The sequence below is a fragment of the Salvelinus sp. IW2-2015 genome, linkage group LG19, assembly GCF_002910315.2.
Source record: "Salvelinus sp. IW2-2015 linkage group LG19, ASM291031v2, whole genome shotgun sequence".
Classification (NCBI taxonomy): Eukaryota; Metazoa; Chordata; class Actinopteri; order Salmoniformes; family Salmonidae; genus Salvelinus; species Salvelinus sp. IW2-2015.
The window spans coordinates 28,392,743-28,420,670 of NC_036859.1; the positions used below are offsets into that span (position 1 = coordinate 28,392,743).

The 27,928-nt window shown below is 42.9% G+C and overlaps 2 protein-coding genes across 5 annotated transcripts in view; one reads left to right on the forward strand and one right to left on the reverse strand.

Moving 5' to 3' along the window:
• slc44a5a (solute carrier family 44 member 5a) overlaps positions 1–11,463 on the forward strand; it is a 70,318-nt gene extending 58,855 nt beyond the window's left edge. The window contains exons 4-22 of one of the 4 annotated variants that reach the window (XM_024009168.2): positions 3,118–3,202; positions 4,124–4,208; positions 4,610–4,738; positions 4,876–4,936; positions 5,015–5,138; positions 5,259–5,342; positions 6,076–6,188; positions 6,352–6,483; positions 6,745–6,844; positions 6,950–7,042; positions 7,266–7,353; positions 7,474–7,736; positions 7,926–8,020; positions 8,115–8,218; positions 8,394–8,467; positions 8,565–8,635; positions 8,797–8,885; positions 8,978–9,062; positions 9,369–11,463. In XM_024009168.2, the coding sequence (XP_023864936.1) occupies positions 3,118–3,202; positions 4,124–4,208; positions 4,610–4,738; positions 4,876–4,936; positions 5,015–5,138; positions 5,259–5,342; positions 6,076–6,188; positions 6,352–6,483; positions 6,745–6,844; positions 6,950–7,042; positions 7,266–7,353; positions 7,474–7,736; positions 7,926–8,020; positions 8,115–8,218; positions 8,394–8,467; positions 8,565–8,635; positions 8,797–8,885; positions 8,978–9,062; positions 9,369–9,463 (1,970 nt within the window). In that variant the 3' untranslated portion in view covers positions 9,464–11,463. Of the gene's footprint in view, positions 1–3,117; positions 3,203–4,123; positions 4,209–4,609; positions 4,739–4,875; positions 4,937–5,014; positions 5,139–5,258; positions 5,343–6,075; positions 6,189–6,351; positions 6,484–6,744; positions 6,845–6,949; positions 7,043–7,265; positions 7,354–7,473; positions 7,737–7,925; positions 8,021–8,114; positions 8,219–8,393; positions 8,468–8,564; positions 8,636–8,796; positions 8,886–8,977; positions 9,063–9,368 lie in introns of those variants that run through there. The other 3 variants (XM_024009169.2, XM_024009170.2, XM_024009171.2) reach the window with 3 other exon arrangements.
• Positions 11,464–23,520: 12,057 nt separating this feature from the next.
• On the reverse strand, positions 23,521–27,503 carry LOC111978990 (LIM/homeobox protein Lhx8-like). Its single transcript, XM_024009250.2, has 8 exons — positions 27,231–27,503; positions 25,882–26,031; positions 25,446–25,567; positions 24,819–25,039; positions 24,498–24,595; positions 24,293–24,388; positions 24,020–24,206; positions 23,521–23,862 (listed from the first exon to the last, which is right to left on the reverse strand). The coding sequence occupies exons 1-8, from the start codon at positions 27,312–27,314 to the stop codon at positions 23,786–23,788; spliced, it is 1,035 nt and encodes a 344-aa protein (XP_023865018.1). The 5' UTR covers positions 27,315–27,503; the 3' UTR covers positions 23,521–23,785.
• Positions 27,504–27,928: the final 425 nt, after the last annotated feature.

A 27,928-nucleotide genomic window follows, 5' to 3' on the forward strand; every position in this document is an offset into this window, starting at 1 on the left:
TATTCAGAAAAGAACAGGCAGGGAGAGAGAGAAGAGAGAAGCCATTGTTCAAAAATCCTTTTGGTTCAGGCCTTTTGACAGTCGCAACATGGGGTCTCTGTTGAAAAAGGGAACGTTTCCTACTGTGACATTGCCTTTGACAACGTAGAGCTTCATTCAATCAAAACCTAACTTGCAGTGCTTAGTTGCACACTATAAAAACATACATTTAGTCCTGTAGCCAAATTCAACCAGAGAATGGCCTTGGCAAGTCAGCACACAAATAAATCCCTCCAATTTTCAGAATAAGTGAATGCAGGCATCAGTTTTTTGTTGTTGTTGATATATTCAGCTTCTGAAACATTGAGATGAGGAGCATCCCAATCCTAACCCTTCTTTGATGCAGCTGATTCAAGTTCATAGAAGCAACTTACTGGCCATCGGCTACCCATTACCTTTAATTGCCGATCTGGCCTTATTCCTTCCAACGTCATTATTTAACCTTGCCATACAGACCCATTATAATATAAGTTGTCCCCTTTTGCTGCAACCCAGCGCTATAGACTCATATTTTTGTATGAGTTCATTATTTTTCAATATGCCACGGCCATTCCATCTCATGTTTTAGTATGAGTTCACCTCGGTAAAGGCGTGTGGAGCTCTGGTCTCATATTTTAGTGTGATCTCATTCTTTAAAGAGCAGTAGGGATGCTGGCAGTCAAAACCAATAGAGCGTTTAGAGAGCTTGATATTGGAGTGATGATGAAGTCATTCTTAACTCTTCATACCGCCTGCCAGCTACCAATGACCTCATGCCATCAGGAGAGGAGAGCCCCCCTCCCCCTCCTTCATATGCATAAACCCACACAAAATACACACGTGCAAAATCTCACACACACACCTTACTACAATCTACTCCACTCCAAGCCCCTCTACATCCCACAAACATCCATAATGACTTCATCCTCTCAGGAACACACACTCTCTTCAATCTTCTTTCTTTTCTCTGCCTTAGCCTTTCTCTGTCACACAGACACATACACACACAGACACACAGTCAGGATTTTCGGGTTGACTCATAACCTGCAGTCCCTGTGGTTATATCCGCGGGCGGGTTTAGGGTCATAAAATATTGTATGGATGAAGTGCGGGTGGGTAGCAAGCGGGTTGAATAAAGAGAAAAGATCAATGCATTAAAAATCCATAAATGTATCATTCTTGTGCAATTCATATCTATAGGCTACATTGGGTTTTTTTCTCGTAATTTTTGATCTGCCATTAGTGCGTAAGCCTAAGCTTTATTGTCTTACTGTACGTACGTGTGCCAAATACACGCCAATCGCCAAATGCTTTTGGGAACTTGGGCAGAATCTTAATGTCTATCCACTGAGGCAAAAATGACAATGTCAGAGTTTAATTCAATAAGAGAAAAGCTACGAAATGGAGAGTTGAAAAGAAAGGGAATGAGGGCCCAGAAAAGTAATGTTTGGTAAAGATTTGGTGAAGTGGTAAAAGAGGATGATTGTGAGGCAATATACATATTAGACAGTGACAAAACGGGACTTCAAATAGGCCTATAGCACATCAAGGAACTCTAACCTACTGTCCTGATGGGTTAAATGGAAACTGAAATCTGGACACTGACTGGAGGTTTATAACCTCTCACATTGTCTTAATATTAACTCCTGCCGAATTAAGCATTTCTTGCAGTAAAATGTATACATCAAATGTAAATTGACACAGGAACAGGAGTGGAGAAATATTATTTATTTATTTCAGAATGTTAGGGACCGTCTGTAAAGGTGCTATCTTATCAGCATCATAAAAGCTGATAGTATATCTACCACATAAAATATGCATCCAAGCCGAAACTGAAATCTTATCAGAAACATGTTGGGTCGTTTTCACTGCTTTTAATTTCCTTAAAACCGGCAACAACAACAAAAATACTGCACCCCCTGTCAAATTATTCTGCCGTCTCTGACTGAACAGTGCATTTTCTATCGCCCTATTAGCGGGTTAGGGTCAGGTGCGGTCCTCAGATTTGAACTTTATCACATATAGTCAAGAGGTTGCGGATGGGTTATTAGGTATTGTGGGCAGATGCGGATGAACAAACAGCTGGCATCACCAACACACACAATTTATCTCCCAGAGTCATCCTGTGTGGTTTGGGGGAAATCCTCTGGTTGTGCTGATTTACAGTAAACTTTGACCATACCAGAAAGATTAATTCTGACATCATTCAGTGTATGATTTATTCAGCATAATTACTGATTCGCTTTGATTTGTAGAGCAGCTGCAACCATACCATATATCAACAGGGCTAGGTCCGCACATGCCCATCCATCTCTATATTTCCTTATAAGTCTGTCGTTAGCACTCACTAAGTTTCAGATACTGTACAGAAGCATTCAATTTAGAATCGGATGGTTCTGGAATACTACCTTAATGATTCCTTTAGTCAGTCAGACTGTTAGACTGAGGTAGTCACTGACAGCCTCTCATTGATAGAGAAAAGGTACTACTATTGATCAAAACGAATCGACACACAAAGACAAAACATGCACGTATACACACACACACACACACACACACACACACACACACACACACACACACACACACACACACACACACACACACATACACACATACACACATGGTGTCTTAGAAAGCAAAATCTCCTTTCCTGTATGCTTTCTGAACAATGCTGTAAACGATGCAGAAAATAAGCCTTAGAAGAGCAGTAGCCTCTGGAATGAGAAGTGTGATTGCGTTTTTTACAGCAGAGCAGCAGTTAGACACACAATGACCTCGTCTTTAAAACCCTGCCAGAGGAGCTGAAGAACACGTTGAGATTCTCCAATACAAAAGAAACTGAACCGTTTGATTCAGGGAGTGGGAATAAGACTTCAGTCTATCCAGACTTTTCATCTATATTTATTTTATTTCGGTATTAAAAAACAGAGATAAAAGAGGATGATTTATTCTCGCTTCCTCTCTCCATCTTCTTCTTTCTCCCTCTTTGTGTGTGTCTCTCTCTCTCCATTTCTCTCTCGATCTGTCTGCTTCTTTCTCTCTCATTCTGTGTCTCCGTGTCTCTCTCTCTCTCACTCGTTCTTTTTTTTTCTCCAGCGTGGCTACAAGGTGACCCCAGGAAGGTGATCTACCCTACAGACAGCTACGGACAGTTCTGTGGGCAGAAGGGCACTCCAAACGCGTGAGTAATTACTGTAGTGAGTGATTAGCATACCATTAGTACTGAATAGGCCGTAGATCCTTTTGAGGTCATGATAATTCCCCTGTGCCCTATTTGCTGCTATTAATTGGTGCTTACCTGCCAATTAACACACCTGCCAGAGGTTTCGCCTATCACTGATACAGCTGCAGATACTTTTTCATCCCCCTGAATTCAGTTAAGGATCATCTGATCCTAGATCTGTTGTTAACTTTAACTTCCATCTAGCCCTAGTGTGGTCCTCTGAACCATTGGCTGGTTCTTTATCTAAGCACTAAGTACTTCAACGCTATTCAATTGACCATTTGACCATTACAATTTAAAAGGCACCTCACCCCCACACACAGTTCCCATTGTCAGTGAAATCAAACCCAGTGAATCCAAAGTCTAATACTGCATCCCCACACTAAACTGCTCGGTGTTGAATTCCCCTCATAGAACTCAAGCGTGATTGACAGGCTGTAACCATGGCGAAGATTTGTTCTTTATCGACAGCTGTAAAGCTGTGATAAGGCTGTTTGTGGGACCGGGCTATGCGATAGGGAGTAGTGTGTTTACTCCCAGCTAGCTAGAGCCCTCAGATCTCAGCAGCTCATAATTAGCACTGTGTTTTTCTCCCAGGATTATGGGATTGTGATGGAGTTTAGCCTGAAACGCGTGTAGAGAAGAGACTACATCACTCTCTCACCCATTATACTGAAACACTGGAGCATACAGGCTACAATTTACAAAAATTAAGACGGATATTAGGAACGGAAGGGGAGAGATTGTTGTCTTTTTTAACATCATTGTGTGTCAGACTATATGAGGGCTTTTCTCTGAATCTGTCCTCTGTGCTCCACAGCCACCTAGTGGTAGTACTGTATCAGTTCTAAACCGTGTCCATGTTTGTTCTTGCTATAGAAAAAAATCCACACTGTTCTACTTCAACATCCTGAAATGTGCCAACCCTGCTGTCCTCATCAACCTTCAGTGCCCGACCACTCAGGTATTCATAACATATTGGTCAAGTGATATCAGATAGAGAGAATAACAGAGTAATGGAGTATTTCAAATGTAGTGGCTGTTCAGACATGGGGGTCATATCAGCCACAGTATGAGTTCACCTTGGGGCTCATAGTAACGGCTGGAGCGGAATTACTGGAATGGTATCAAACACCTGGTTTCCATGAGTTTGATATTAAAAATAAATATAGTCGCACTCCCAGTAATTTATTGGGTAAATCACCAACGTTTCGGCATCACTCTGCCTTCTTCAGGAGTTTGATACCATTCCATTTACTCCATCCCAGCTATTATTATGAGCCGTCCTCCTCTCACCAGCCTCCTATGATATCATCTTACTGACTTTTAATAAAAATGTGTGTATGTGTGTGTGTTTCCAAACAGATGTGTGTTTCCAAGTGCCCGGACAAATTTTCCACCTATACAGATGTGCAGTTGCAATACCAAATCACTGCAGCGCCCTGGGACTACTACAGGCAGTTCTGCAAACCAGGATTCAACAACCCAACAAAGGCATGTACCATGTATGTAAGCTGTTTGCATGTGTGAGTATACTGGTTCTCAAAGGCAGTGTGTAGCCAGGATACTGTTAGGATGTGAACTGTGTTTCCATTGAAGGCAGCATCTTGATCTTTGCTTTTTATTTTCAGCCCGTTGCACAAGTGTTACGAGACGAGGACTGTCCATCGATGATCGTGCCTAGCAGACCATGTAAGTACAGGGGGGGGGGGGAGACGGCAACTGGCAGGCAATTGTGAAGTGATGGTACTGAATTGTCTTGTCTACTAGTCCTGCAGCGTTGTTTTCCTGACTTCATCACTCTGAACGGAACCCTGACGGTGGCCAAAAGAACCCACTTCAAAGATGCCCTGGACACAGCCCGCAGTGTGACTGAACTAAGAGACGCTGCCAAGTGAGTTACAAAGACCGACACACACACACATGTTGATGTGCGTGTTCATGCATACACACACAAACACACAGAGACATTTCTGTAAGAACTGCAGTTTTAGAATAGTATTGTCTCCTAAAGTGGCATCACAGGTCTGGTGGATGCTAAGGAGGTTGGGATGAAGATTGTGGAGGACTACGCCGCCTCATGGAACTGGATCTTAATGTAAGAACCTACATGAAACTAAAGAATTCTGTAGTAAAATGTAGAATACTTTACTACATGCTGTAGTATCCCTCTATCGTGTGTAATACTTAGTATATAATCTACTAAACACTACAGTATTATCCACAAAAATACTACAGTAATGTCCGCAAAAACCCGATAATAAATACTTCAGTATTGAATTTGCATATAACCTGCACATTCCCCTCCCCTATTTCCCAATTTGTGCCACCCATAAGTGAGAAACCTAAATGCCAAGTATAGCCCATATATTGTGTTCCCTACAGGTTATAGAAAAGAATAGTAGCTATGAACTATCAGTTCAGACCCCAGTCCTACCTGCCTACCTACCACAGGTTATGGAAAATGTGCTCTTTTAGTATTTCTCCAGTAGTAGCCTGCACATCTTCATCAAGGAAAATAAAAACATGATCTATAGTAAATAATACAGTAAAGTCTACAAAAACACTACATGAATTACAATAGTATATACTACGCTTTTATTTTACTAGAGAATTTATACTACAGTTAACTGTAAATACTACAGTAAAGTCTACAAAAACACTAATGGGTAATACTGTAGTATTTATAGTACTTTTTCATTTGTGAACTCTTACTGGCAGAGATACAGTGGTTTGAGTTATTATAATGGACAATGAATTGTTCTGTATGGTACTTTTACGGTACTGTAAAATGCTATATTTAGAGAGTGTACTGTATATTATATTTCCAGAGGTCTGATGATAGCTCTGGTGGTCAGTCTGATATTCATCCTGCTGCTACGTTTCACTGCCGGACTCCTCCTCTGGTTCACCATCATCGCAGTCATACTGGTCATTGCATACGGTCAGTATGTGTGTGTGCCTGTGTGTATCTACCTGTTTGCTTGCGGGTGTGTGGATGTGAATGTGTGCAATTGTGCATACGTACGTACGTGCATGCGTGCGTAGCCGTGTGTGTTACCAGTGTCTTCTCACCTCTTTAACCTCTGCTTTCTGTGACTCTGTAGGAATATGGCACTGTTACCTGGAGTTCTCCCTGCTGAGGCAGCAGCCCGGGGCAGACGTAACCATCGTAGACATCGGCTTCCAGACAGATGTCATGGTTTACCTGCAGCTCAGCCAGACATGGCTCATCTTCTGTGAGTCATCACCTCTCTCATGACAATCTCTCTCTCTCAGCTTTATCTCAGGGCTGAGTCTCTTTCAAAGCATTTAGCCTGATGACCCGTTTCAGTAAAAGTAAAACATTTCACAAAGTATGTGACAAACTTTGTTCTGTAATACATTCTTTCATTTACTTTACACATTACAAATTGAGAAAATGTTTGGTTCGGATTGATACTATGGTTTGGCTCAGACTCTCTAACTTTCTGCTGTCTCCTCCCCACTCTCTCTGTTAGTGATAGCTCTGGGTACCATAGAAGCCTCTATCCTGATTATTCTTATCTTCCTGAGGAGGAGAGTACGGGTGGCTATCGCTCTACTGAGAGAGGGAAGCAAGTAAGTCAACTAATAGTAACAGTTTCAGCATTCTCTCACTTTCTTCATTTAGTTCAAGAGTATATTTTCAATGACTGATGATCTTCTTGTGCCTCTGGTCTCTAGGGCCGTCAGCTACATCATGTCAACACTCTTCTACCCAATCATCACTTTCCTGCTGCTGGCMGTCTGCAGCTCCTATTTTGCCGTCACCTCTGTGTATCTTACTCTTACTGGTGTGGTATTTCTCCACTAGAGGGCGCTGTTTTTGCATTTCTTTGTTTTGCACGATAAACACCAAACTCCCAGATTCTATACAGTTGTTGTATTGAATGCCTTATGGAATACAGAGACACAGAATTAATTGAAGAAAGTGGTGTTCTATTGTGTATTATTGTACAAGAGCAAAACATTTTTTTACCTTAATCAGCGTTACACCCAGATTCCTGGCCTCCTCTGGAGATGCCATCTATAAAGTAATGGCTGCTGAGCCCAACTGCATGTACGCAAACAAGACATGTAATCCTGAGGTAAGTCCCCTTTTTCTCCACTCAATCTAAGTATCCTGCAGACACACACAGAAACTCGGGTTTTGAGTACCCCAGATTTGCATGGATGGTAATCCGGTATTTTCACTATTTCCATCTCAGACGTTCAACAAGACCAACGTGTCTAAGGCATGTCCGGGCGCCCAGTGTACATTTGCGTTCTACGGCGGGGAGACGCCCTACCACCGCTACCTCTTCATCCTCCAGCTGTCCAACCTGCTCATCTTCCTGTGGCTGGTCAACTTCACCATTGCCCTGGGACAGTGTACCCTGGCTGGGGCCTTTGCTTCCTACTACTGGGCCCGGAGGAAGCCCCAGGACATCCCCCCCTGTCCCCTGTTCTCTTCATTTAGCAGGGCCATACGGTAAGGAGCCTTCCATACCAGGCTACAAATACAGTAGATTAGCAGGGTTACTGGAAAAGTTACTTTCATTATGACTCAGGAGTTGTTTGAACCAGTTCTTTATGTGTTTAGAGGGTTTGGGAGGTGATGATTTTTATTAATGATAGACTGACTAAAGCAGATGTGCGTGTGTGCGCGTCTGGGTTACAGGTATCACACAGGCTCACTTGCGTTTGGTGCTCTAATTCTGGCCGTGGTTCAGATGGCCCGAATTATCCTGGAGTATCTAGATTCTAAACTCAAAGGTGAGTTTGGCTTTAGGACAGTATAGTACAGTATTACATCATCTAGTCCTGAATGTGACTCTGGAGTAACTCGTCACTAATGGTCTGTTTTCAGGTGCCAATAACGTGGCAGCACGCTTCGTGCTCTGCTGCCTCAAATGCTGTTTCTGGTGTCTAGAGCGCTTCGTCAAATTCATGAACAGAAATGCTTACATTATGGTGAGTATGGTGGTTTGTGGGCGTCCATATGCACTGACACTTACATAGCTGTTCCTCGGTGTGAAGTGGTGCTAATTTAGCAACAGAGTCAGGGGTAGCTGAATATGACCGCACAACTCAATTGTAGGCTATAGTGTAACTCAATATGGTACCATGGTCTGTGTGTTCACTCTAGATTGCGATATATGGGAAGGGCTTCTGCATGTCAGCTCGAGATGCCTTCTGCCTACTGATGAGAAACGTAGTCAGGTAAGGCCCTCTGAAGCCAGGGGCTGGATTGTTAGGCTACCCAGTTGGTGACACCTTACTGAGCTAACCTCACTGGGTTCCCACCTTTCTACTGCAGGGTGGCGGTGCTGGACAGAGTGACTGACTTCCTACTGTTCCTGGGGAAAGTGCTAATAGCAGGGAGTGTAGGTGAGTCATTGCAAAAAAATGTATTTTTGTACTTGTGACTTCTAACCGTTTTAGTCTAAGGTTATGAGAATTTATATTTTCTTGGACTGAAATCAGTCAAAGGTATAAATATTTGATGAAGCGTATCTGTGGGTATTTACAATGTTGTTTGTGTGTTGCAGGCGTCATAGCCTTCTTTTTCTTCACACACAAAATGCCCATCTTTCAGGAAGAAGTGCCGACCTTGCATTACTACTGGGTACCTTTACTGGTAAGAGGCCCATATAGAAAGGGTATAGCAGTGGGTATATCCTACATTCAGCTGGGTATTGATGGTGTATTATCGTGTCTTATCATTGGCAGACGGTGATATTCGGGTCCTATTTGATTGCTCATGGATTCTTCAGTGTATATGCAATGTGTGTAGACACACTGTTTCTGTGTTTCTGTAAGTAAAACCTCTGTATTCCTCTTCATAGATATGCTTCCAAAACACTGTGGTATTGGTTGATGATTCATTACGGTTGAATGCAAAAAATCACATCTGAAAGAATACGCCTGCTCTCATCCTGACCTCTGGCATCTTTGATTGGCTATTCAGTCGATCTCAATATCAATGCTTTGGCTGCTTTACAACTGTAAAAACCACCATAGCTGTTCACTTGCTTCATATTCGATCTGAGCACCTCTAACCCCTCTCTCCTCTCCCTTCCTCCTGTATCCCTCTCTCCACTCCTCCCATACACCCCTCCAGGTGAGGACTTGGAGAGGAATGATGGGAGCTCTGAGAAGCCTTTCCTCATGTCCGCTGGGCTGCACAGTATTCTGAGAAAAACTGACCACCACTGAGGGACACAACTGTCCTACAAACTAATAGCTTTACTCTTCTGAGATATTTAGCATGCTTTAAACTCAACTGAACAGAGCTGAACACTAGCTACCTACACTATGCTGTCTATCAGCTAGCAAGTAATATCAGTCTCTAATGGACGATGAGACCACTGGCTGTGACTATTGCAACTCAAGAATCTTCTCAACTCTTCAGAATGATCACTGACTGATTTTGAGGGACTATGAAACTCCTCCTAAGAACTCTTACATTGACTATGACATTTGTGATCATTCAAATAATTATTAGAAGTACAGGACACGGACAATGAGACTATTAGGCATGAAGACTTTGCTACTGCCTTACCTCAAGACTAGGAATTTTCAGGCAGCAACTCTTTTGGAACAAGGTCAGGTGGTCAGACTTCACTGTGACTTGTTCAGATAATCCACCAAACTCGTAACTCTCTGGTGCAGTGAGAGAGGGAGAGACTTCTGGTTTGCTCCAAACACATCAGAGGCTATGCATATCCAACCTGCAGGACACTACTATTGTCCCTATCATCTTCATTCATCCTCAGCAGCTATACTGTAACTGCAGTTTACATAAACAAGGGACCTTACTGCAAAGAAAAGTGCAGCAGACTCTGACAGAACCCTAAATTGTAGTCTGACCAACACTTGTTCTGCAGACTTTGTCTTTTAGCTAATGCTCAAACTGGTTGATTTATGCTACTCAAAGACAATATTCATTACTAATGGAGTTCCAGATACTTAGCCACTAAAGGCTAGGCAACAACAGTGTCAAGGACAATCATGAGAAAATTCTACCCTGTCACACTACTGCAGTCAACAGTGCAGTTTGCGGTCAAAACGTGAAACTGTGGTCACCTTTACACCCACAAATGGGCTCAGGTACAGCACGGGTAGCCTGTATTGTGTGTGTGTGTGTGTGTGTGTGTGAGAGATACTACACTGTACGTGTATGTCAGTGGAGGCTGCTGAGGGGAGAACGGCTCCTAATAATGTCTGGAACGGAGCAAATGGAATGGCATCAAACACCTGGAAACCATGTATTTGATACCATTCCACTGATACCGCTCCAGTCATTACCACGAGCCCGTTCTCCCCAATTAAGGTGCCACCAACCTCCTTTGATGTATGTTTGGAGGGACTAGCTGTTCCTAATAAGGGCTTCTGTATATCTGATATGCTCCTGTCCTACTGTATGAATATTGAATCCTACTGTTTCAACTTCGTCAAAACCGGATGGTTTCACTTTCAAATCAGGATTTGATTTTGAAGTCATGTCATCTCTGGGTCCTGATAGGATCTCATTACAACTGAATGGTGTTACTCCCTGGCCAATGGACTACTCTCCATAATCCAGACATACTGTATGTTGTGTGATAGGAAAACCTGCAAGCAAACAAAAATCCCTATGCATAGCTTTGGTTGCTGTATGGTGGATTACAGTTGTCTGAAGTGCTGATTTTTCCTTTTACCTGGATGACCACCCTGGCTCTGGCAAATACTTGGGGAGACTATCAAATACAGAGGATGTGTACAAAACACTGCACGAAAGTATCCACTATATTAAACAGAAGGCCATGGCAGATCCTGTGGAGATTCAGATAAGTCTGTGTCACTGCAATTTAAGATACATTGAAAAAATAAATGCTGTTTACCTAGCTGAGCATAAGGTTTTATGTACGACTTAATTGCAGGTTCTAGTTAATGTGCCTAGCTGGTTGATAATGGAGGCTTTTACTTTAGGCTAAACACCTTTTTAGACTCCTGGTAATGGAAGGATGTCAATGTCATTTTGGTAGAATTTGTACTTCAGTGGTAGTACAGCTGAAAAAAGTGCTATGTTTTTATAATGTCAATTACATGTACATGCTCTTTTCTACATTTTGGGATGAATATTTAATGTATATTTAATTTGGGATTTTCTTTTGTAAAATTTAGTCAATGAGAATGTGAAGTGACCTTTATAAATAAAATACATTTGAATAGTTCCATGTGCCTTACAGCATTTGATGTGCCATGTAATGCGTTTACACCAACAATTTCTACAGTGTGAAAACATGGCCAATATTTAAATATTGTGCAAAGCTACAGCTATTGCAGCTAAAACATCAAAATCACTGTAGAATCCATAAATCCCAATTACCCGTCTATTCTTCCTCATTTTGAGTTTCTTTTCAACTCTGAGGGCTCTATTCAATCTGAAACGCTGAAGCAGAAGGCGTTACAGATTCTCCTATATAAATGTTAAGGTAATTTACGATTGAGCCAAAATATGCAGCGTTTACTGTGAATGCAATCTCCACTAAAGTGGGAATATTGCCTTTAAATTTCATCCCAGCTGTAGAGCTGAACTTCCTCAATGCGGATTGAATCGCCCCCTTATTTCCAGTGCTGGATCAAGAGTACAACCAAAGATTATGGAAATTCTGACAAGGTACTCGTCTCTCCGCCCTAACAATGGAAGTCGTTGTCCACAAAGCGGCACGGTGGGCTGTCTAGCTCCTGCCAATCCTTTCTTTGGATTGGTGTATACATCTCATTTATTGTCATCTTTTAAAAAATATTCAATGAGGGTTGTTGACATCAACCACCTGTATTCAATGTAGAGAGATGCTATGCTACTAGCCACATGCCATTAATATGCATAGCCGTCTCGACAACTCTGGTATAGTTCTCAAAGTTGCCGGGATTTCAAGTGACCTACTTATATACTACATATACAAAAATATGTGGACATTCCTTTAAATTAGAGTATTCGGGCTATTTCAGCCACACCTGTTGCTGACAGGTGTATAAAATCGGGCACACAGCCATGCAATCTCCAAAGACAAACATTGGCAGTAGAATGGCCTTACTGAAGAGCTCAGAGACTTTCAACGTGGCACTGTCATAGGTTGCAACCTTTCCAATAAGTCAGTTCTTCAAATTTCTGCCCTGCTAGAGCTGCCCCGGTCAACTGTAAGTGCTGTTATTGTGTGGAAATGTCTAGGACCAACAACTCAACCGCAAAGGTCACATAAGCTCACAGAACAGGACCAATGAGTGCTGGAGCACGTAGTGTGTAAAAATCGTCTGTCCTCGGTTGCAACACTCACTACTGAGTTCCAAACTGCCTCCAGAAGCAACGTCGGGAGTTTAATGAAATTGGTTTCCATGGCCAACCAGCCGCACACAGGCCTAAGATCCCCATGCGCAATACCAAGCGTCGGCTGGAGTGCTGTAAAGCTCGCCGCCGTCGGACTCTGGAGCAGTGGAAACGCGTTCCCTGGAGTGATGAATCACATTTCACCATCTGGCAGTCCGACGGACTAATCTGGGTTTGGCGAATGCCAGGAGAACGCTACCTGCCCGATTGCATAGTGCCAACTGTAAAGTTTGGTGGAGGAGGAATAATGGTCTGGGGCTGTTTTTCCAGTAGAGGGAAATCTTAACGCTACAGCATACAATGGCATTCTAGACGATTCTGTGGCAACAGTTTGGGGAAGACACTTTCCTGTTTCAGCATGACAATGCCCCTGAGCACCAAGCGAGGTCCATACAGAAATGGTTTGTTGAGATCGGTATGGAAGAACTTGACTGGCCTGCACAGAACCCTGACCTCAACCCCATCAAACACCTTTGGGATGAATTGGAACGCTGACTGCCAGCCAGGCCTAATCATCCAACATCAGTGCCCGACCTCACAAATGCTCTTGTGGCTGAATGGAAGCAAGTCCCAGCAGCAATGTTCCAGCCTCTAGTCGAAAGCCTTCCCAGAAAAGTGGAGACTGTTATAGCCGCGAAGGGGGGACAAACTCCATATTAATGGAATGAGAGTGTAGTGAATCAGTACACTCATAACAACTTAAGCATTTGGAAACTTCAACTCGATCAAATAAACCATACATTTTTTTGTTGACCAAATTCAACACTCATTGACCGCCATACAAAAAGTTCTTGCTTGGAGGGCTAAAACAACGAAAACACGCCACCTGCTTGAGGGAGACAGATTTTCTGCCTTGTTGGGCCTCTCTTCCTCTCTGGTACCATGATGGTTCGTTCAGCAGCTCGAGCATACCAAATCAAATGTTATTTGTCACATACACATTGTTAGCAGATGTTAATGCGAGTGTAGCGAAATGCTTGTGCTTATAGTTCCGACCATACAGTAATATCTAACAAGTAATCTAACAATTTCACAACTACCTTATACACAAGTGTAAAGGAATGAATAAGAATATGTACATAAAAAATATATGGATGAACGATGGCTGAACAGTATAGGCAAGATGCAGTAGATGGTATAAAGTACAGTATATACATATGAGATGAGTAATGCAGGGTATGTAAACATTATTTAAAGTGCCTAGTGATACATTTATTACATACAATTTTTAATGATTAAAGTGGCTAGAGATTTGAGTCAGTATGTTGGCAGCAGCCACTCAATGTTAGTGATGGCTGTTTAACAGTCTGATGGCCTTGAGATAGAAGCCGTTTTTCAGTCCCCGCTTTGATGCACTTGTACTGACCTCGCCTGCTGGATGATAGCGGGGTGAACAGGCAGTGGCTCGGGTGGTTGTCCTTGATTATCTTTTTTGCCTTCCTGTGACATCTGGTGGTGTAGGTGTCCTGGAGGGTAGGTAGTTTGCCCCCGGTGATGCGTTGTGCAGACTCACTACCCTCTGGAGAGCCTTACGGTTGTGGGCGGAGCATTTGCCGTACCAGGTGGTGATACAGCCCGACAGGATGCTATCGATTGTGCATCTGTAAAGTTTGAGTGTTTTTGGTGACAAGCTGAATTTCTTCAGCCTCCTGAGGTTGAAGAGGCGCTGCTGCGCCTTCTTCACCACGCTGTCTGTGTGGGTGGACCATTTCAGTTTGTCTGTGATTTGTATGCCGAGGAACTTAACTTTCCACCTTCTCCACTACTGTCCCGTGGATGGGGGGGGGCTCCCTCTGCTGTTTCCTGAAGTCCACGATCATCTCCTTTGTTTTGTTGACATTGAGTGTGAGGTTTTTTTCCTGACACCACACTCCGAGGGCCCTCACCTCCTCCCTGTAGGCCGTCTCGTCATTGTTGGTAATCAAGCCTACCACTGTAGTGTCGTCTGCAAACTTGATGATTGAGTTGGAGGCGTGTATGGCCACGCAATCATGGGTGAACAGGGAGTACAGAAGAGGGCTGAGAATGCACCCTTGTGGGGCCCCAGTGTTGAGGTTCAGCGGGGTGGAGATGTTTTTTCCTACCCTCACCACCTGTGGGGCGGCCCGTCAGGAATTCCAGGACCCAGTTGCACAGGGCGGGGTCAAGACCCAGGGTCTTAATGATGAGTTTGGAGGGTACTATGGTGTTAAATGCTGAGCTGTAGTCAATGAACAGCATTCTTACATAGGTATTCCTCTTGCCCAGATGGGTTAGAGCAGTGTGATTGCGATTGCGTCATCTGTGGACCTATTGGGGCGGTAAGCAAATTGGAGTGGATCTAGGGTGTCAGGTAGGGTGGAGGTGATATGGTCCTTGACTAGTCTCTCAAAGCACTTCATGATGACGSAAGTGAGTGCTAYSGGGCGATAGTCATTTAGCTCAGTTACCTTAGCTTTCTTGGGAACAGGAACAATGGTGGCCCTCTTGAAGCATGTGGGAACAGCAGACTGGGATAAGGATTGATTGAATATGTCCWTAAACACACCAGCCAGCTGGTCTGCGCATGCTCTGAGGACGCGGCTAGGGATGCCGTCTGGGCCGGCAGCCGTGCGAGGGTTAACACATTTAAATGTTTTACTCACGTTGGCTGCAGTGAAGGAGAGCTCGCAGGTTTTCATAGCGGGCCATGTCGGTGGCACTGTATTGTCCTCAAAGCGAGCAAAGAGGTGGTTTAATTTATCTGGGAGCAAGACGTCGTGGTCTGCGATGGGGCTGGTTTTCTTTTTGTAGTCCGTGATTGACTGTAGACCCTGCCACATACCTCTCGTGTCTGACCCGTTGAATTGCAACTACTTTGTCTCTTAGCTTGTTTGATTGCCTTGTGGAGGGAATAGCTACACCGTTTTGTATTCAGTCATGTTTCCGGTTGCCTTGCCCTGATTAAAAGCAATGGTTCGCGCTTTTAGTTTTGCGCGAATGCTGCCATCAACCCACGGTTTCTGGTTGGGGAAGGTTTTAATAGTCACTGTGGGTACAACATCACCGATACACTTGCTAATAAACTCGCTCACCGAATCAGCGTATTCATCAATGTTATTGTCCGACGCTATGCGGAACATATCCCAGTCCACGTGATTGACACAATCTTGAAGCGTGGAATCCGATTGGTCAGACCAGCGTTGAACAGACCTGAGCACGGGCGTTTCTTGTTTTAGTTCCTGTCTATAGGCTGGGAGCAACAAAATGGAGTCGTGGTCAGATTTTCCAAAAGGAGGGCGGAGGGCTTTAACTTCCGTGGCGCATTCAGAGTAACAATGATCCAGGGTTTTACCAGCCTGGGTCGTGCATTCGATATGCTGATAAAATTTAGGGAGCCTTGTTTTCAGATTAGCCTTGTTAAAATCCCCAGCTACAATAAATGCAGCCTCAGGATATGTGGTTTCCAGTTTACATAGAGTCCAATGAAGTTCTTTCAGGGCCGTCGATGTGTCTGCTTGGGGGGAATATACACGACTGTGATTATAATTGAAGAGAATTCTCTTGGTAGATAATGCGGTCAGCATTTGATCGTAAGGAATTCTAGGTCAGGTGAACGAAAGGACTTGAGTTCCTGTATGTTGTTATGATCACACCACGTCTCGTTAATCATAAGGTATACAACTCTGCCCTTCTTCTTACCAGAGGGATGTTTGTTTCTGTCGGCGCGATGCGTGAAGAAACCAGGTGGCTGTACCGACTCTGATAACGTATCCCGAGTGAGCCATGTTTCTGTGAAACAAAGAAAGTTACAATCTTTGATGTCACTCTGGAAGGCAACCCTTGCTCGGATTTCGTCTACCTTGTTGTCAAGAGACTGGACATTGGTGAGTAGTATACTCGGGAGCGGTGCGCGATGTGCCCGTCTACGGAGCCTGACCTGAAGACCGCTCCGTCTGCCCCTTTGTTTTGGGTAGCCGGCTGGGATCCGATCCATTGTCCTGGGTGGTGGACCAAACAGAGGATCCGCTTCGGGAAAGTCGTATTCCTGGTCGTAATGTTGGTAAGTTGACGTTGCTCTTATATCCAATAGTTCCTCCCGGCTGTATGTAATAAAACTTAAGATTTCCTGGGGTAACAATGTAAGAAATAATACAAAAAAAAMCAAAATACTGCATAGTTTCCTAGGAATGCGAAGCGAGGCGGCCATCTCTGTCGGTGCCGGAATACGGGCATTTGACTAGAACTCTGAGGAGGTGCTCCGCAGTCACCAGATGAAGAGACAGAGGTAGTAGGAAGAGGAGAATAAAATATTCAGGAGAGAATACATCTGAAAGTTCAAGCAGCATGCTTGCCCATGGGCAAGTGCCAACGCCCAAGCATCTTGTCTACCAGCATCAGAGAAATGTGACGTCTACACATACTTTGGAGCAGGGCTTTAAATACATCTCCTCGAGGATCCCCGACCGTTCCATGTATTGGAGCTCCAGAGCTAGCACACCTTATTCAACTTGCTAACTAATTTATTAAGTGCTTGATGATAGGGTTTTGACTAGATGGGACGCCGCTAATGTCAAGTGACTTTTCGTAGCAGGTTAGAATTTACACAGCAGGTTAGATAATGAGGTTAAAGTTGGGAAAAGGGTTAGCTAAAATCCCAAAGTTCTCAGATGTAACTCGCAAGTGTTGACGTCACTATGACATTAGCAGCATCCCTTCTAGACATGACACTTCAGTAGATTAATCAAGCGGGCAACATCATTGTGAAACGTCTGAGGGTCACGGAGGAGATGTTTGAGAACCAGAGATGCGTTCAGTTCGCTTGAACGTTTGCTACGTTGCAGAGCGGTTTGTACTGAACAACACGTTTCTCCAAAACGTTATTGTACGTACTTGAACAGACTGAGGTACGTTTGTTCCCGTTTGGTGTGTGTGGCTTGAAGCTATGGGTGACGTATTTAAAGGGCAGTGGCTATGCTGACAGTGTTCCCCGACCCACAACCAAATCCGTAAAGTTTTTCAACTGGTTGTTCGTTACAGCATCGCTTTGGTTCAATTGAACGCTCTAGAACGTAAAAACGTACTGAACGCAGCCCTGTGCTTTGGAGTGCCCACACATGCCTCATACAACAAAACAGTCTATTCAGTCAGTTAAACTGTAAAGCGCGTCAAATGGCATTACGATTGTCATGACCGTCAAAACAAGACCGCATCTATGAAGTCCAGTCCCTCTCAGCAGTGATCATATGGCTTTCATTTAGATTTTTTCACAGCCTTCCAAAATAGATATCTATCTATAAATAACAAAAGGCTGTGAAGTATTTGTAGTTAATCATATCAGAGCTGTAGCTCCGCCCACTTGTGAAATGGAGCAGAGCATGCTGGGCGATCTCCAGCTCAGAGAAGATCAGCTCCAGAGTAGTCAAGTGAGAGAATTCCAGCCATCCTTGTGTTTTCCCACCAGTTAGCTGTGTGCATCCTTGTTGATATGTAAGTACATCTTTCACATGTTCCCGGTGTTTGTCTGAAGATGCACTCTGTGACTATAATGTCATATGTATGGTTATGCTAATTAGTAGTTTATACTGCGAGCTAGCTAGCTCTAGTTTGGTTGTCTTATCATTTTGGACATTTAACCCTGTGTTTGTAATGACCCCCAGCGTGTTTTATATTTTGATCTCAAATTAGTACAGTCACGTTGTATTGCGCTGTATAGCATTAAGTCATTATAGTAATATTATATCCAAGCATATTGTTTATGAGATGTGAATTGTAGATTCTATTGTCATTCACTATTGTATCTTTATTTCTCTCTTTACTTGCAGAGCTCACACACACTTTGTTTGAAGCAAGTTGCTCATCCACACTACATACACTGTGCGGTGCTGTTCTGTGCCTGTGCACCGTCAGCGTTATTAAACCCCCTCAACTGGAATCCTACCTGTCTGTCCTCTGTGCCCTTACCAGCACACGGGAGCGAACACATTAAGGAAAACCTAACCAAAAGAATATACAGACCACCAAGTCCTCACTTACACATATACATACAGTACCAGTCAAAAGTTTGGACACACCTACTCATTCAAGAGTTTTTCTATATTTTTACTATTTTCTACATAGTTTTTTAAATATATTTTTTATTTCACCTTTATTTAACCAGGTAGGCTAGTTGAGAACAAGTTCTCATTTACAACTGCGACCTGGCCAAGATAAAGCATAGCAGTGTGAACAGACAACAACACAGAGTTACACATGGAGTAAACAATAAACAAGTCAATAACACAGTATGAAAAAAAAGAGTCTATATACATTGTGTGCAAAAGGCATGATGTAGGCAATAAATAGGCCATAGGAACGAATAATTACAATTTAGCAGATTAACACTGGAGTGTGCAAGTAGAGATACTGGTGTGCAAAAGAGCAGAAAAGTAAATAAATAAAAACAGTATGGGGATGAGGTAGGTAAATTGGGTGGGCTATTTACAGATGGACTATGTACAGCTGCAGCGATCGGTTAGCTGCTCAGATAGCAGATGTTTAAAGTTGGTGAGGGAAATAAGTCTCCAACTTCAGCGATTTTTGCAATTCGTTCCAGTCACAGGCAGCAGAGAACTGGAAGGAAAGGCGGCCAAATGAGGTGTTGGCTTTGGGGATGATCAGTGAGATATACCTGCTGGAGCGCGTGCTACGGGTGGGTGTTGTTATCGTGACCAGTGAACTGAGATAAGGCGGGGCTTTACCTAGCAGGGACTTATAGATATTTGTAGAAAAGTAGTGAAGACATCAAAAGTATGAAATAACACATATGGAATCATGTAATAACCAAAAGAGGGTTAAACAAATCAAAATATATTTTAGATTTGAAATTCTTCAAAGTAGCCACACTTTGCCTTGACGACAGATTTGCACACATTTCAATTAACAGGTGTGCCTTGTTAAAAGTGAATTTGTTGAATTTCTTTCCTTAATGCGTTTGAGCCAATCATTTGAGTTGTGACAAGATAGGGGTGGTATACAGAAGATAGCCCTATTTGGTAAAAAACCAAGTCCATATTATGGCAAGAACAGCTCAAATAAACAAAGAGAAATGACAGTCCATCATTACTTTAGGACATGAAGGTCAGTCAATCCGGAAAATTTCAAGAACTTTGAAAGTTTCTTCAAGTGCAGTCGCAAAAAACATCAAGCACTATGATGAAACTGGCTCTCATGAGGACCACCACAGGAAAGGAAGACCCAGAGTTACCTCTGCTGTAGAGGATAAATTCATTAGAGTTACCAGCCTCAGAAATTGGCAAATAACTGCACCTCAGATTACAGCCCAAATAAATGCTTCACAGAGTTCAAGTAAGAGACCCACCACAACATCAACTGTACAGAGGAGACTGCATGAATCAGGACTTCATGGTCAAATTGCTGCAAAGAAACCACTACTAAAGGACACCAATAAGAAGAGACTTGTTTGGGCCAAGAAACACGAGCAATGGACATTAGACCGGTGGAAATACAGTATATCATTTTGGTCTGATGAGTACACATTTGAGATTTTTGGTTCCAACCGCAGTGTCTTTGTGAGATGCAGAGTAGGTGAACGGATGATCTCCGCATGTGTGGTTCCCACCGTGAAGCATGGAGGAGGTGTGATGGTGCTTTGCTGGTGACACTGTCAGTGATTTTATTTAGAATTCAAGGCACACTTAACCAGCATGGCTACCACACCATTCTGTAGCGATACGCCATACCATCTGGTTTGCTCTTAGTGAGACTATCATTTGTTTTTCAACAGGACAATGACCCGAAACACACCTCCAGGCTGTGTAAGGGCTATTTGACCAAGAAGAAGAGTGATGGTGCTGCATCAGATGACCTGGCCAAGTGATTCCTCATGAAGCTGGTTGAGAGAATGCCAAGTGTGTGCAAAGCTGTCATCAAAGCAAAGGGTGGCTACTTTGAAGAATCTCAAATATATTTTGATTTGTTTAACACTTTTTTGGGGGTTACATGTGTTTCATAGTTTATCTTCACTATTATTCTACAATGTAGAAAATAGTAAAATAAAGAAAAACCCTTGAATGAGGTGTGTCCAAACATAAATACATTTATACATGAACAAAAATACACTCTGAACAAAAATATAAACGCAACATGTAAGGTGTTGGTCCCACAGAAATGTTCCATGTGCACAAAAAGCTGATCTCTCAAATTTTGTGCACAAGTTTGTTTTCATCCATGTTAGTGAGCATTTCTCCTTTGCCAAGATAATCCATCCACCTGACCGGTTTGACATATAAAGAAGCTGATTAAACAGCATGATCATTACACAGGTGCACCTTGTGCTGGGGGTCAAAAGGCCACTTTAAAATGTGAAGTTGTCACAACATAATGCTTAAAGATGTCTTTAAGTTTTTAGGGAGCATGCAATTGGCATGCTGACTGCAGGACTGCCCACCCAGAGCTGTAGCCAGAGAATTAAATGTTGATTTCTCTACATAAGCTGCCTCCAATGTTGTTTTAGAGAATTTGGCAGTACCTCTAACCGGCCTCAACTGCAGACCACGTGTAGCCACGCCAGACCAGAACCTACACATCCGGCTTCTTCACCTGCGGAATCATCTGACACCAGCCACCCGGAAAGCTGATGCAACTGTGGGTTTGCACAACCGAAAAAATTCTGCAGTTTGGTGCCGTAACCGACTTCTGTGTGCAAATGATCACCTTCGATGGCCACTGTGCTCTTCACGGATGAATCCCGGTCTCAACTGTACCCGGGAGATGGCAGACAGCGTCGTGTGGGCTAGCAGTTTGCTGATGTCAACGTTGTGAACAGAGTGCCCCGTGGTGGTGGTGTGGGTATGGGCAGGCATAAGCTACGGACAACAAACACAATTGCATTTTATCGATGGCAATTTTATTGCACAAAGATACTGTTGAGATTCTAAGGCCCATTGTTGTGCCATTCATCCGCAGCCTTCACTTCATGCTTCAGCATGATAATTCACAGGCCCAATGTGGCAAGGATCTGTACGCAATTCCTGGAAGCTGAAAATGTTGCAGTTCTTCCATGGTCTGCATTCTTACCAGACATGTCACCCATTGAGCATGTTTCGGATGCTCTGGATTGACAGCATGTTTCAGTTCCCGCCAATATTCAAAATCTTTGCACAGCCATTGAAGAGTAGGACAAAATTCCACAGGCCACAATCAACAGCCTGATCAACTCTATGTAAAGGAGATATGCATGAGGCTTACGGTGGTCACACCAGATACCGACTGGTTTTCTGATCCCTGCCCATACTGTACCTTTCTATTTAAGAGATTCATGACCAACAGATATACAGTACCTTTGGAAAGTATTCAGACCCCTTAACCTTTTACAAATGTTTGTTAGGTTACAGCCTTATTCTAAAATGTATTAAATAGTTTCTTTCCCCCTTAATCTACTCACAATACCCAATAATGACAAAGCAAAAACAGGTTAAGAAATGTTTTTAAATAAACCAACACATTTAAATAAGTATTCAGACCCCTTTACTTTGTTGAAGCACCTTTGGCAGCGATTACAGCCTCAGTCTTCTTGGGTATAACACTACAAGCTTGGCACACCTGTATTTGGGGAGTTTCTCCCATTCTTCTCTGCAGATCCTCTCAAGCTCTCAGGTTGGATGGGGAGCATTGCTGCACAGCCATTTTCAGGTCTCTTCAGAGATGTTCGATCGGGTTCAAGTCTCTGCCACTCAAGGACATTCAGAGACTTGTCCAGAAGCCACTCCTGTGTTGTCTTGTCTGTGTGCTTTGGGTCGTTGTTCTGTTGGAAGGTGAAACTTCGCCCGAGAATGAGGTCCTGAGCGCTCTGGAGCAGGTTTTCATTAAGGAGTGTTCTCTGTACTTTGTCCATTCATCTTTGCCTCGATCCTGTCTAGTCCCTGCCGCTGAAAAACATCCCCACAGCATGATGCTGCCACTATCATGCTTCACCGAAGGGATGGTGCCAGGTTTCCTCCAGATGTGATGCTTGGCATTCAGGCCAACGAGTTCAATCTTGGTTTCATTAGACTAGAGAATCTTGTTTCTCGTGGTCAGAGTCTTTAGGTGTCTTTTGTCAAACTCCATTCAGGCTGTCATGTGCCTTTTTACTGAGGAGTGGTTTCCGTCTGGCCACTCTACCATAAAGGCCTGATTGGTGGAGTGCTGCAGAGATGGTTGTCCTTCTGGAAGGTTCTCCCATCTCCTCAGAGGAGCTGTCAGTGACCATCGGGTTCTTGGTCACATCCCTGACCAAGGCCCTTCTATTGCTCAGTTCGGCCAGGCGGACAGCTTCAAAACTTCCATTTAAGAATGATGGAGGCCACTGTGTTCTTGGGAACCTTCAATGCTTCCCCAGATCTGTGCCTTGACACATTCCTGTCTCGGAGCTCTACAGACAATTCCTTCAACCTCATGGCTTGGTTTTTGTTCTGACATGCACTGTCAACTGTGGGACCTTAGACAGGTGTGTGCCTTTCCAAATCATGTCCAATCAATTGCATTTACTTCAGGAGGACTCCAATCAAGTTGTAGAAACAGCTCAAGGATGATAAATGGAAACAGGATGCACCCGAGTTCAATTGAGTCTCATGTAAATAAGTATTCAGACCCTTTGCTATAAGGTATGTTTATTTTTTATAAATTTACAAACATTTCTAGAAACCTGTTTTTGCTTTGTCATTACCTCATGTGTGTAGATTGCTGAGGATTTTTTATTTAATCCATTTTAGAAGGCTAATGTAACAAAATTTAGGGAAAAGTCAAGGGGTCTGAATGACTTTCTGAAGGCACTGTATAGCTGTATTCAGTCATATGAAATCTAGATTAGTGCCCAATTAATTTTTCAATTGACTTATTTCCTTATGAACTGTAATTCAGTAAAAATCTTTGAAATTGTTGCATATTTCATTTTTGTTCAGTGTACACAACTAATCTATTAATACATTTATTTTTTTTACAAAGTGCTCAGTCACATACCTCAAATAAATTAAATGCCAACTAATATGTACAATACATCAACAACAAGTTTACATATTAACCTTATTTTACATCTGAATTTGATCTCCTTCAATAAATCCCCATAGCAGATCATTTTGCACCCCACCCTTTAATGGACAGGGGTATCGCATTGGCTCCTCAGCATTCTAACCAATGGTAATGGCCGGTTCCGCAGGGTGTGAAGATCAGGCATGGCTGATTGGCAGCTGTGTCATGGAATGGTATAAAAGAGGCTGGAACACCAGGGAGGAGGGAGAGTGCACTGTGAAGAACAAACATAATAGCCCATTGGGTTATGAAATAATGTGATTTCAGATCTTTGCACTGAATTCTAAAGCAAAACTAATAAGATGTTACAAAGAAAGCTTAACCCACAAGACATAAAAAAGATGAACCTGTGATGTGCTGGTTTTGCTCACCATCCATGTAAGTGTGTAGTGCTGTAAGCACGGGTGTGTCTGTTGGTATGTAGGATGTGTAGTGTAGATCCTCCATAAGAGGCGGAGAAAGACTGGACTGCTGTAGTGACGACATCGCTGCAGATGGCACATGGTGCTGAGGGCTCACATGCTTCTTATGACGAGCTCGACAGTTCTGGAACCAAACCTGGACATTCAATAGGGATGGGTTAAGCTTCATTTGTAACTTCAGGGACACCTAGAATTGTTTGACTAGACTGTTAGAGAGCTCACCTGAATGACCCTGCGACTGAGGCCAGTCCTCTCTGCCAGCTTCTGGAGGGTCTGAGCATCTGGGTTGTTGTCCTGAACAAACTGGGCCTGCATCACCTGACAGACAAGATACAGTGAATGTAAGATGGTCACACAATCATATCATTCATATGCAAACATCCAGGATAGTCATTTCTGGAGTGACAGGAAAGTAATAAATGTTCACCTGTAGCTGGTCTGTGGTGAAGCTAGTGCGAGCCCTCTTAGCTGGTTTGGGATGAGACCCTTCTTGCTCTGATGGCGGGGCTCCCTCTACAGTAACACCTTTTCATGTAAACACATGACCACATAGGTCATCACATTGCATAGGAAAATGAGGAAGGCTAATTGATAAAGACAAATCTAGAATCTCATATTTAGCAATTGTTTCAAAATAATTAAATTGCTACATCAATCATACATGTGTAGAAAAACAGTTAGTGTACAATTAACACATTTTTAAAAATGCAGGCCTTATTCTTTCTACACACCTTTTAATGTTGCTTACCACTTTCCATGGCCTGTTTCAGGTTGTCCAGCATGCAATCGTAGTGGATTCGACACAGCACCCTCTCCTCCACCAGGGCAAATTCCTCCCCCGTGGAGAGCTGGCGCTTGCAGGAGAAGCAGGCGAAGCAGGCCAGGTGGTAGGTGTTGCCCTTTGCTCTCCTCACCCAGTCTTTGGAGTGCATGTTCCTGCCACAGTGGGCACAGCGAGTTCCATACTTCCTGTGGGAAAGTTGGATTGCAAACAAACTACAGATCAAAACCACTAAAGGCAGGGTAGCCATTTACTTTTTTTAAATCAACAAAATTATTTGATCATGAATCTAGAAATACAAGGTTGTCCCCAAAAAATGCATTTAATGTAAATTGAAGGCTGTAAAGAAGTGCTACTATGAATGGTGTGGCTATAAATACTAGAGGTCCCAAGGTTAACAGCCATTTATCTTGCCTTGTAGAAAGTCTCATTAACATCATTAGATAACAATTGAATGTCATGTCAAAGTTGCAACTTCAGATGTAGCCTAAACTCAACTCTCCGTTGACGTGAAGTACATCGTGGAGTTGAGTTTTACTTGGCTAATCGCGCTAGAACCCTCCCTGTATGGAAGAGGCCTCCCTTTTCACCTACCTGAAGTAGTCGAGTTTGCAGAAAACCACCTCGTCTTTGATGTAGCAACTGACATGTCTTCCTAGAGGAGTTTGGCACATGCTGCACGAGAGGCAGTTCACGTGCCAACACAAGTTGTTCACCTGAAATGTAGCCACAACAGTTAAACAGATTTATTCGCCCGAAAGAGTAGCCTGGTCTACAGTTTTAGCCACGAAAATTAGGCAAGTGTGAACACCATTCGATGTTAATAGTAACAATTTTGCTGAACTTAAAACGTCATTTTATTTACCAAATAGGCCTACGTCAAAAAAAAATCCTGTCACAGTTAAAAATGTGAACGCGTTAGGGATCCTAGGCCTATGCGTTTATGGACGTTGGGGGAGAAAAAAAAATGTACATACAGATTTTAGGCCTTGGTTGAATATCTAAGCCGGTCATAGGCTCGGCAACTTACCTTGAGTAGGTATTTGTCAACTATCTCCAAACCACAACTTGTACAAAGGCTTTTCCCCAGAGAGGCTGATGCCATCGTCTGCGGTGTCAAGGAAGACAAAGACGAAGATGGTGAATACGACTCATCTCCAAAAATGTAATCCGATGTGCCCTAGATATATAAAACAGAAAAATAAGACATGATTGACATAAGGCAACATTTTCTATGCATAAATTAACAATTTCATATGCCTAAATTTGACCAGGCCTATCTGTCTGGGTTTTCCTCTTTACCATCTGACTTTCCTGATAGTACATACATTTGTCATCTAAAGTAGTTATGACTGACGTGGTTTTCCCACCTAGTTATCTTAAGATGAATGCACAAACTAAATCGCTCTGGTTACGAGTCTGCTTATTGACATGTAAAATGAAGGCACCCTTGAAGGCATAGGTATAGGCCTAATTTCCACTGGTAAGGTTTCACGCATAGGCCTACTATTAAAAATAGGCTACCGGTATACCCGTTTGATTCCCCTTCCTTATGCTACTTGTCGGCGTATTGACTGTACGTTTGTTTATTCCATGTGTAACTGTTTGTGTCTCACTGCTTTGCTTTATTTTGGCCAGGTCGCAGTTGTAAATGAGAAATTGTTCTCAACTGGGCTACCTGGTTAAATAAAGGTTAAATTTTAAAAAAAGTATACTCAAAGAATCGGAAGATGCCCTTCCACATCCCTCCTTAGGCATAGTGACTAGTCAAAATATGCACTGGGGATGGCCTTTACCTCCACTTCTGCTTGCTATGACAACCACGACGAAAAAAACAGGACTAAGATGCCATCTTCAAGAACCCTTTAATAATTGTTTTGGTACACATGAACCAAAACTCTTGAAATGTTCAACCACTTGTCACCAAAATAACGTTCATGGTTCAACGCCTATCAATTTCTGCTGTCAATCACATTAGTTCTCCTCAGAAAGGCAATTCTTGTAAAATGATCACATTCAGGACGAATGACTGAACAAAAATGCCAAATCAAACATACATATTTGTTTGGCAGTTATCGGCATGGCAGCTTTCTCCAAACCAACGCGCAGGCAGCCATGTATTTTGATTAGCATGTAACGCAACCTCCCTCAGGTAATGCACTGATTTGTGCAGAGACAACGAATGGGTGGGCATCTCAAATCTAAAATTATTAACTTGAAACAGTCGCCCGTCGGTTTGGAGTAGCCTAACATTTTACCGAATGTAGGATGTTTAAACAATAAATGGTAGGCCTAATAGCGCCATATAAAATCGAAAAATTCGCTAAACAATGAATGCTCGATAATTTCTTCAAACTTTTAATATGGATATAGGCATACCGTGCTGTCGAAGGTCGAGTTAAACCCATTTTCAATGTCATCCACCTCGGGGCAAGCCAACATTTGTTCGCTTTTCCAATACATTACGTTGTAGCCCTAGAACAAAACGCAAATCCACCAGGATAATAGTCCCATATAGATTCCATCCAATGTCAGAGGCAGCTGCACCAACCCCATGCTCTAGCGAAAGCAATCTTTGCATTAGTGAGGGTGGAACTTTTTCCTCTCCATTTTCCTTTTGACTGTCTTGGCCGCACCTCCTTGACACATATGTCCGCCTTGCAGTGGATATGAGATGTTATACATTGGGAAAGTATTTCAGTAATCACGTCAGAGGTGATACCACATCTCTCGATATAGCTTTTTATTTTATTTTCGTTATTTTTACATAATACAACAATCCTCCGTGATAAGATTCTCAGAATTTCGTTTTATTTCACACGCTGCTGCTAAAGGTGAAAATAAACTAAAACAAATGTAACAGGTAATTTAGGCTTTGTTCATCTCTTACAATTTATAGCTCAATGTTTGCAACCTTAGTTTCAGAAAAGAAAGAACTCGCATTGCGGCAATCAGTTCGTTTTTAATCCATCCCATTCGGACTAACCGATAGCATCTGGGCAGAGAGCAACTGACAGCAGCCCAATTGGGTTTATTGTCCCGTAGTTGAGTTCAGCATCTTTATTGCTGCCTGCAGC

Coding starts and splice junctions, on each gene's coding strand:
- LOC111978990 (XM_024009250.2), bottom strand. CDS start 27,314: ATGTATTGGAAAAGCGAACAAATGTTGGCTTGCCCCGAGGTGGATGAC. Junction 25,568..25,881: donor TTGACAAATACCTACTCAAG/GTAAGTTGCCGA, acceptor GCTACATTTCAG/GTGAACAACTTGTGTTGGCA. Junction 24,389..24,497: donor TCACCACAGACCAGCTACAG/GTGAACATTTAT, acceptor CTTGTCTGTCAG/GTGATGCAGGCCCAGTTTGT.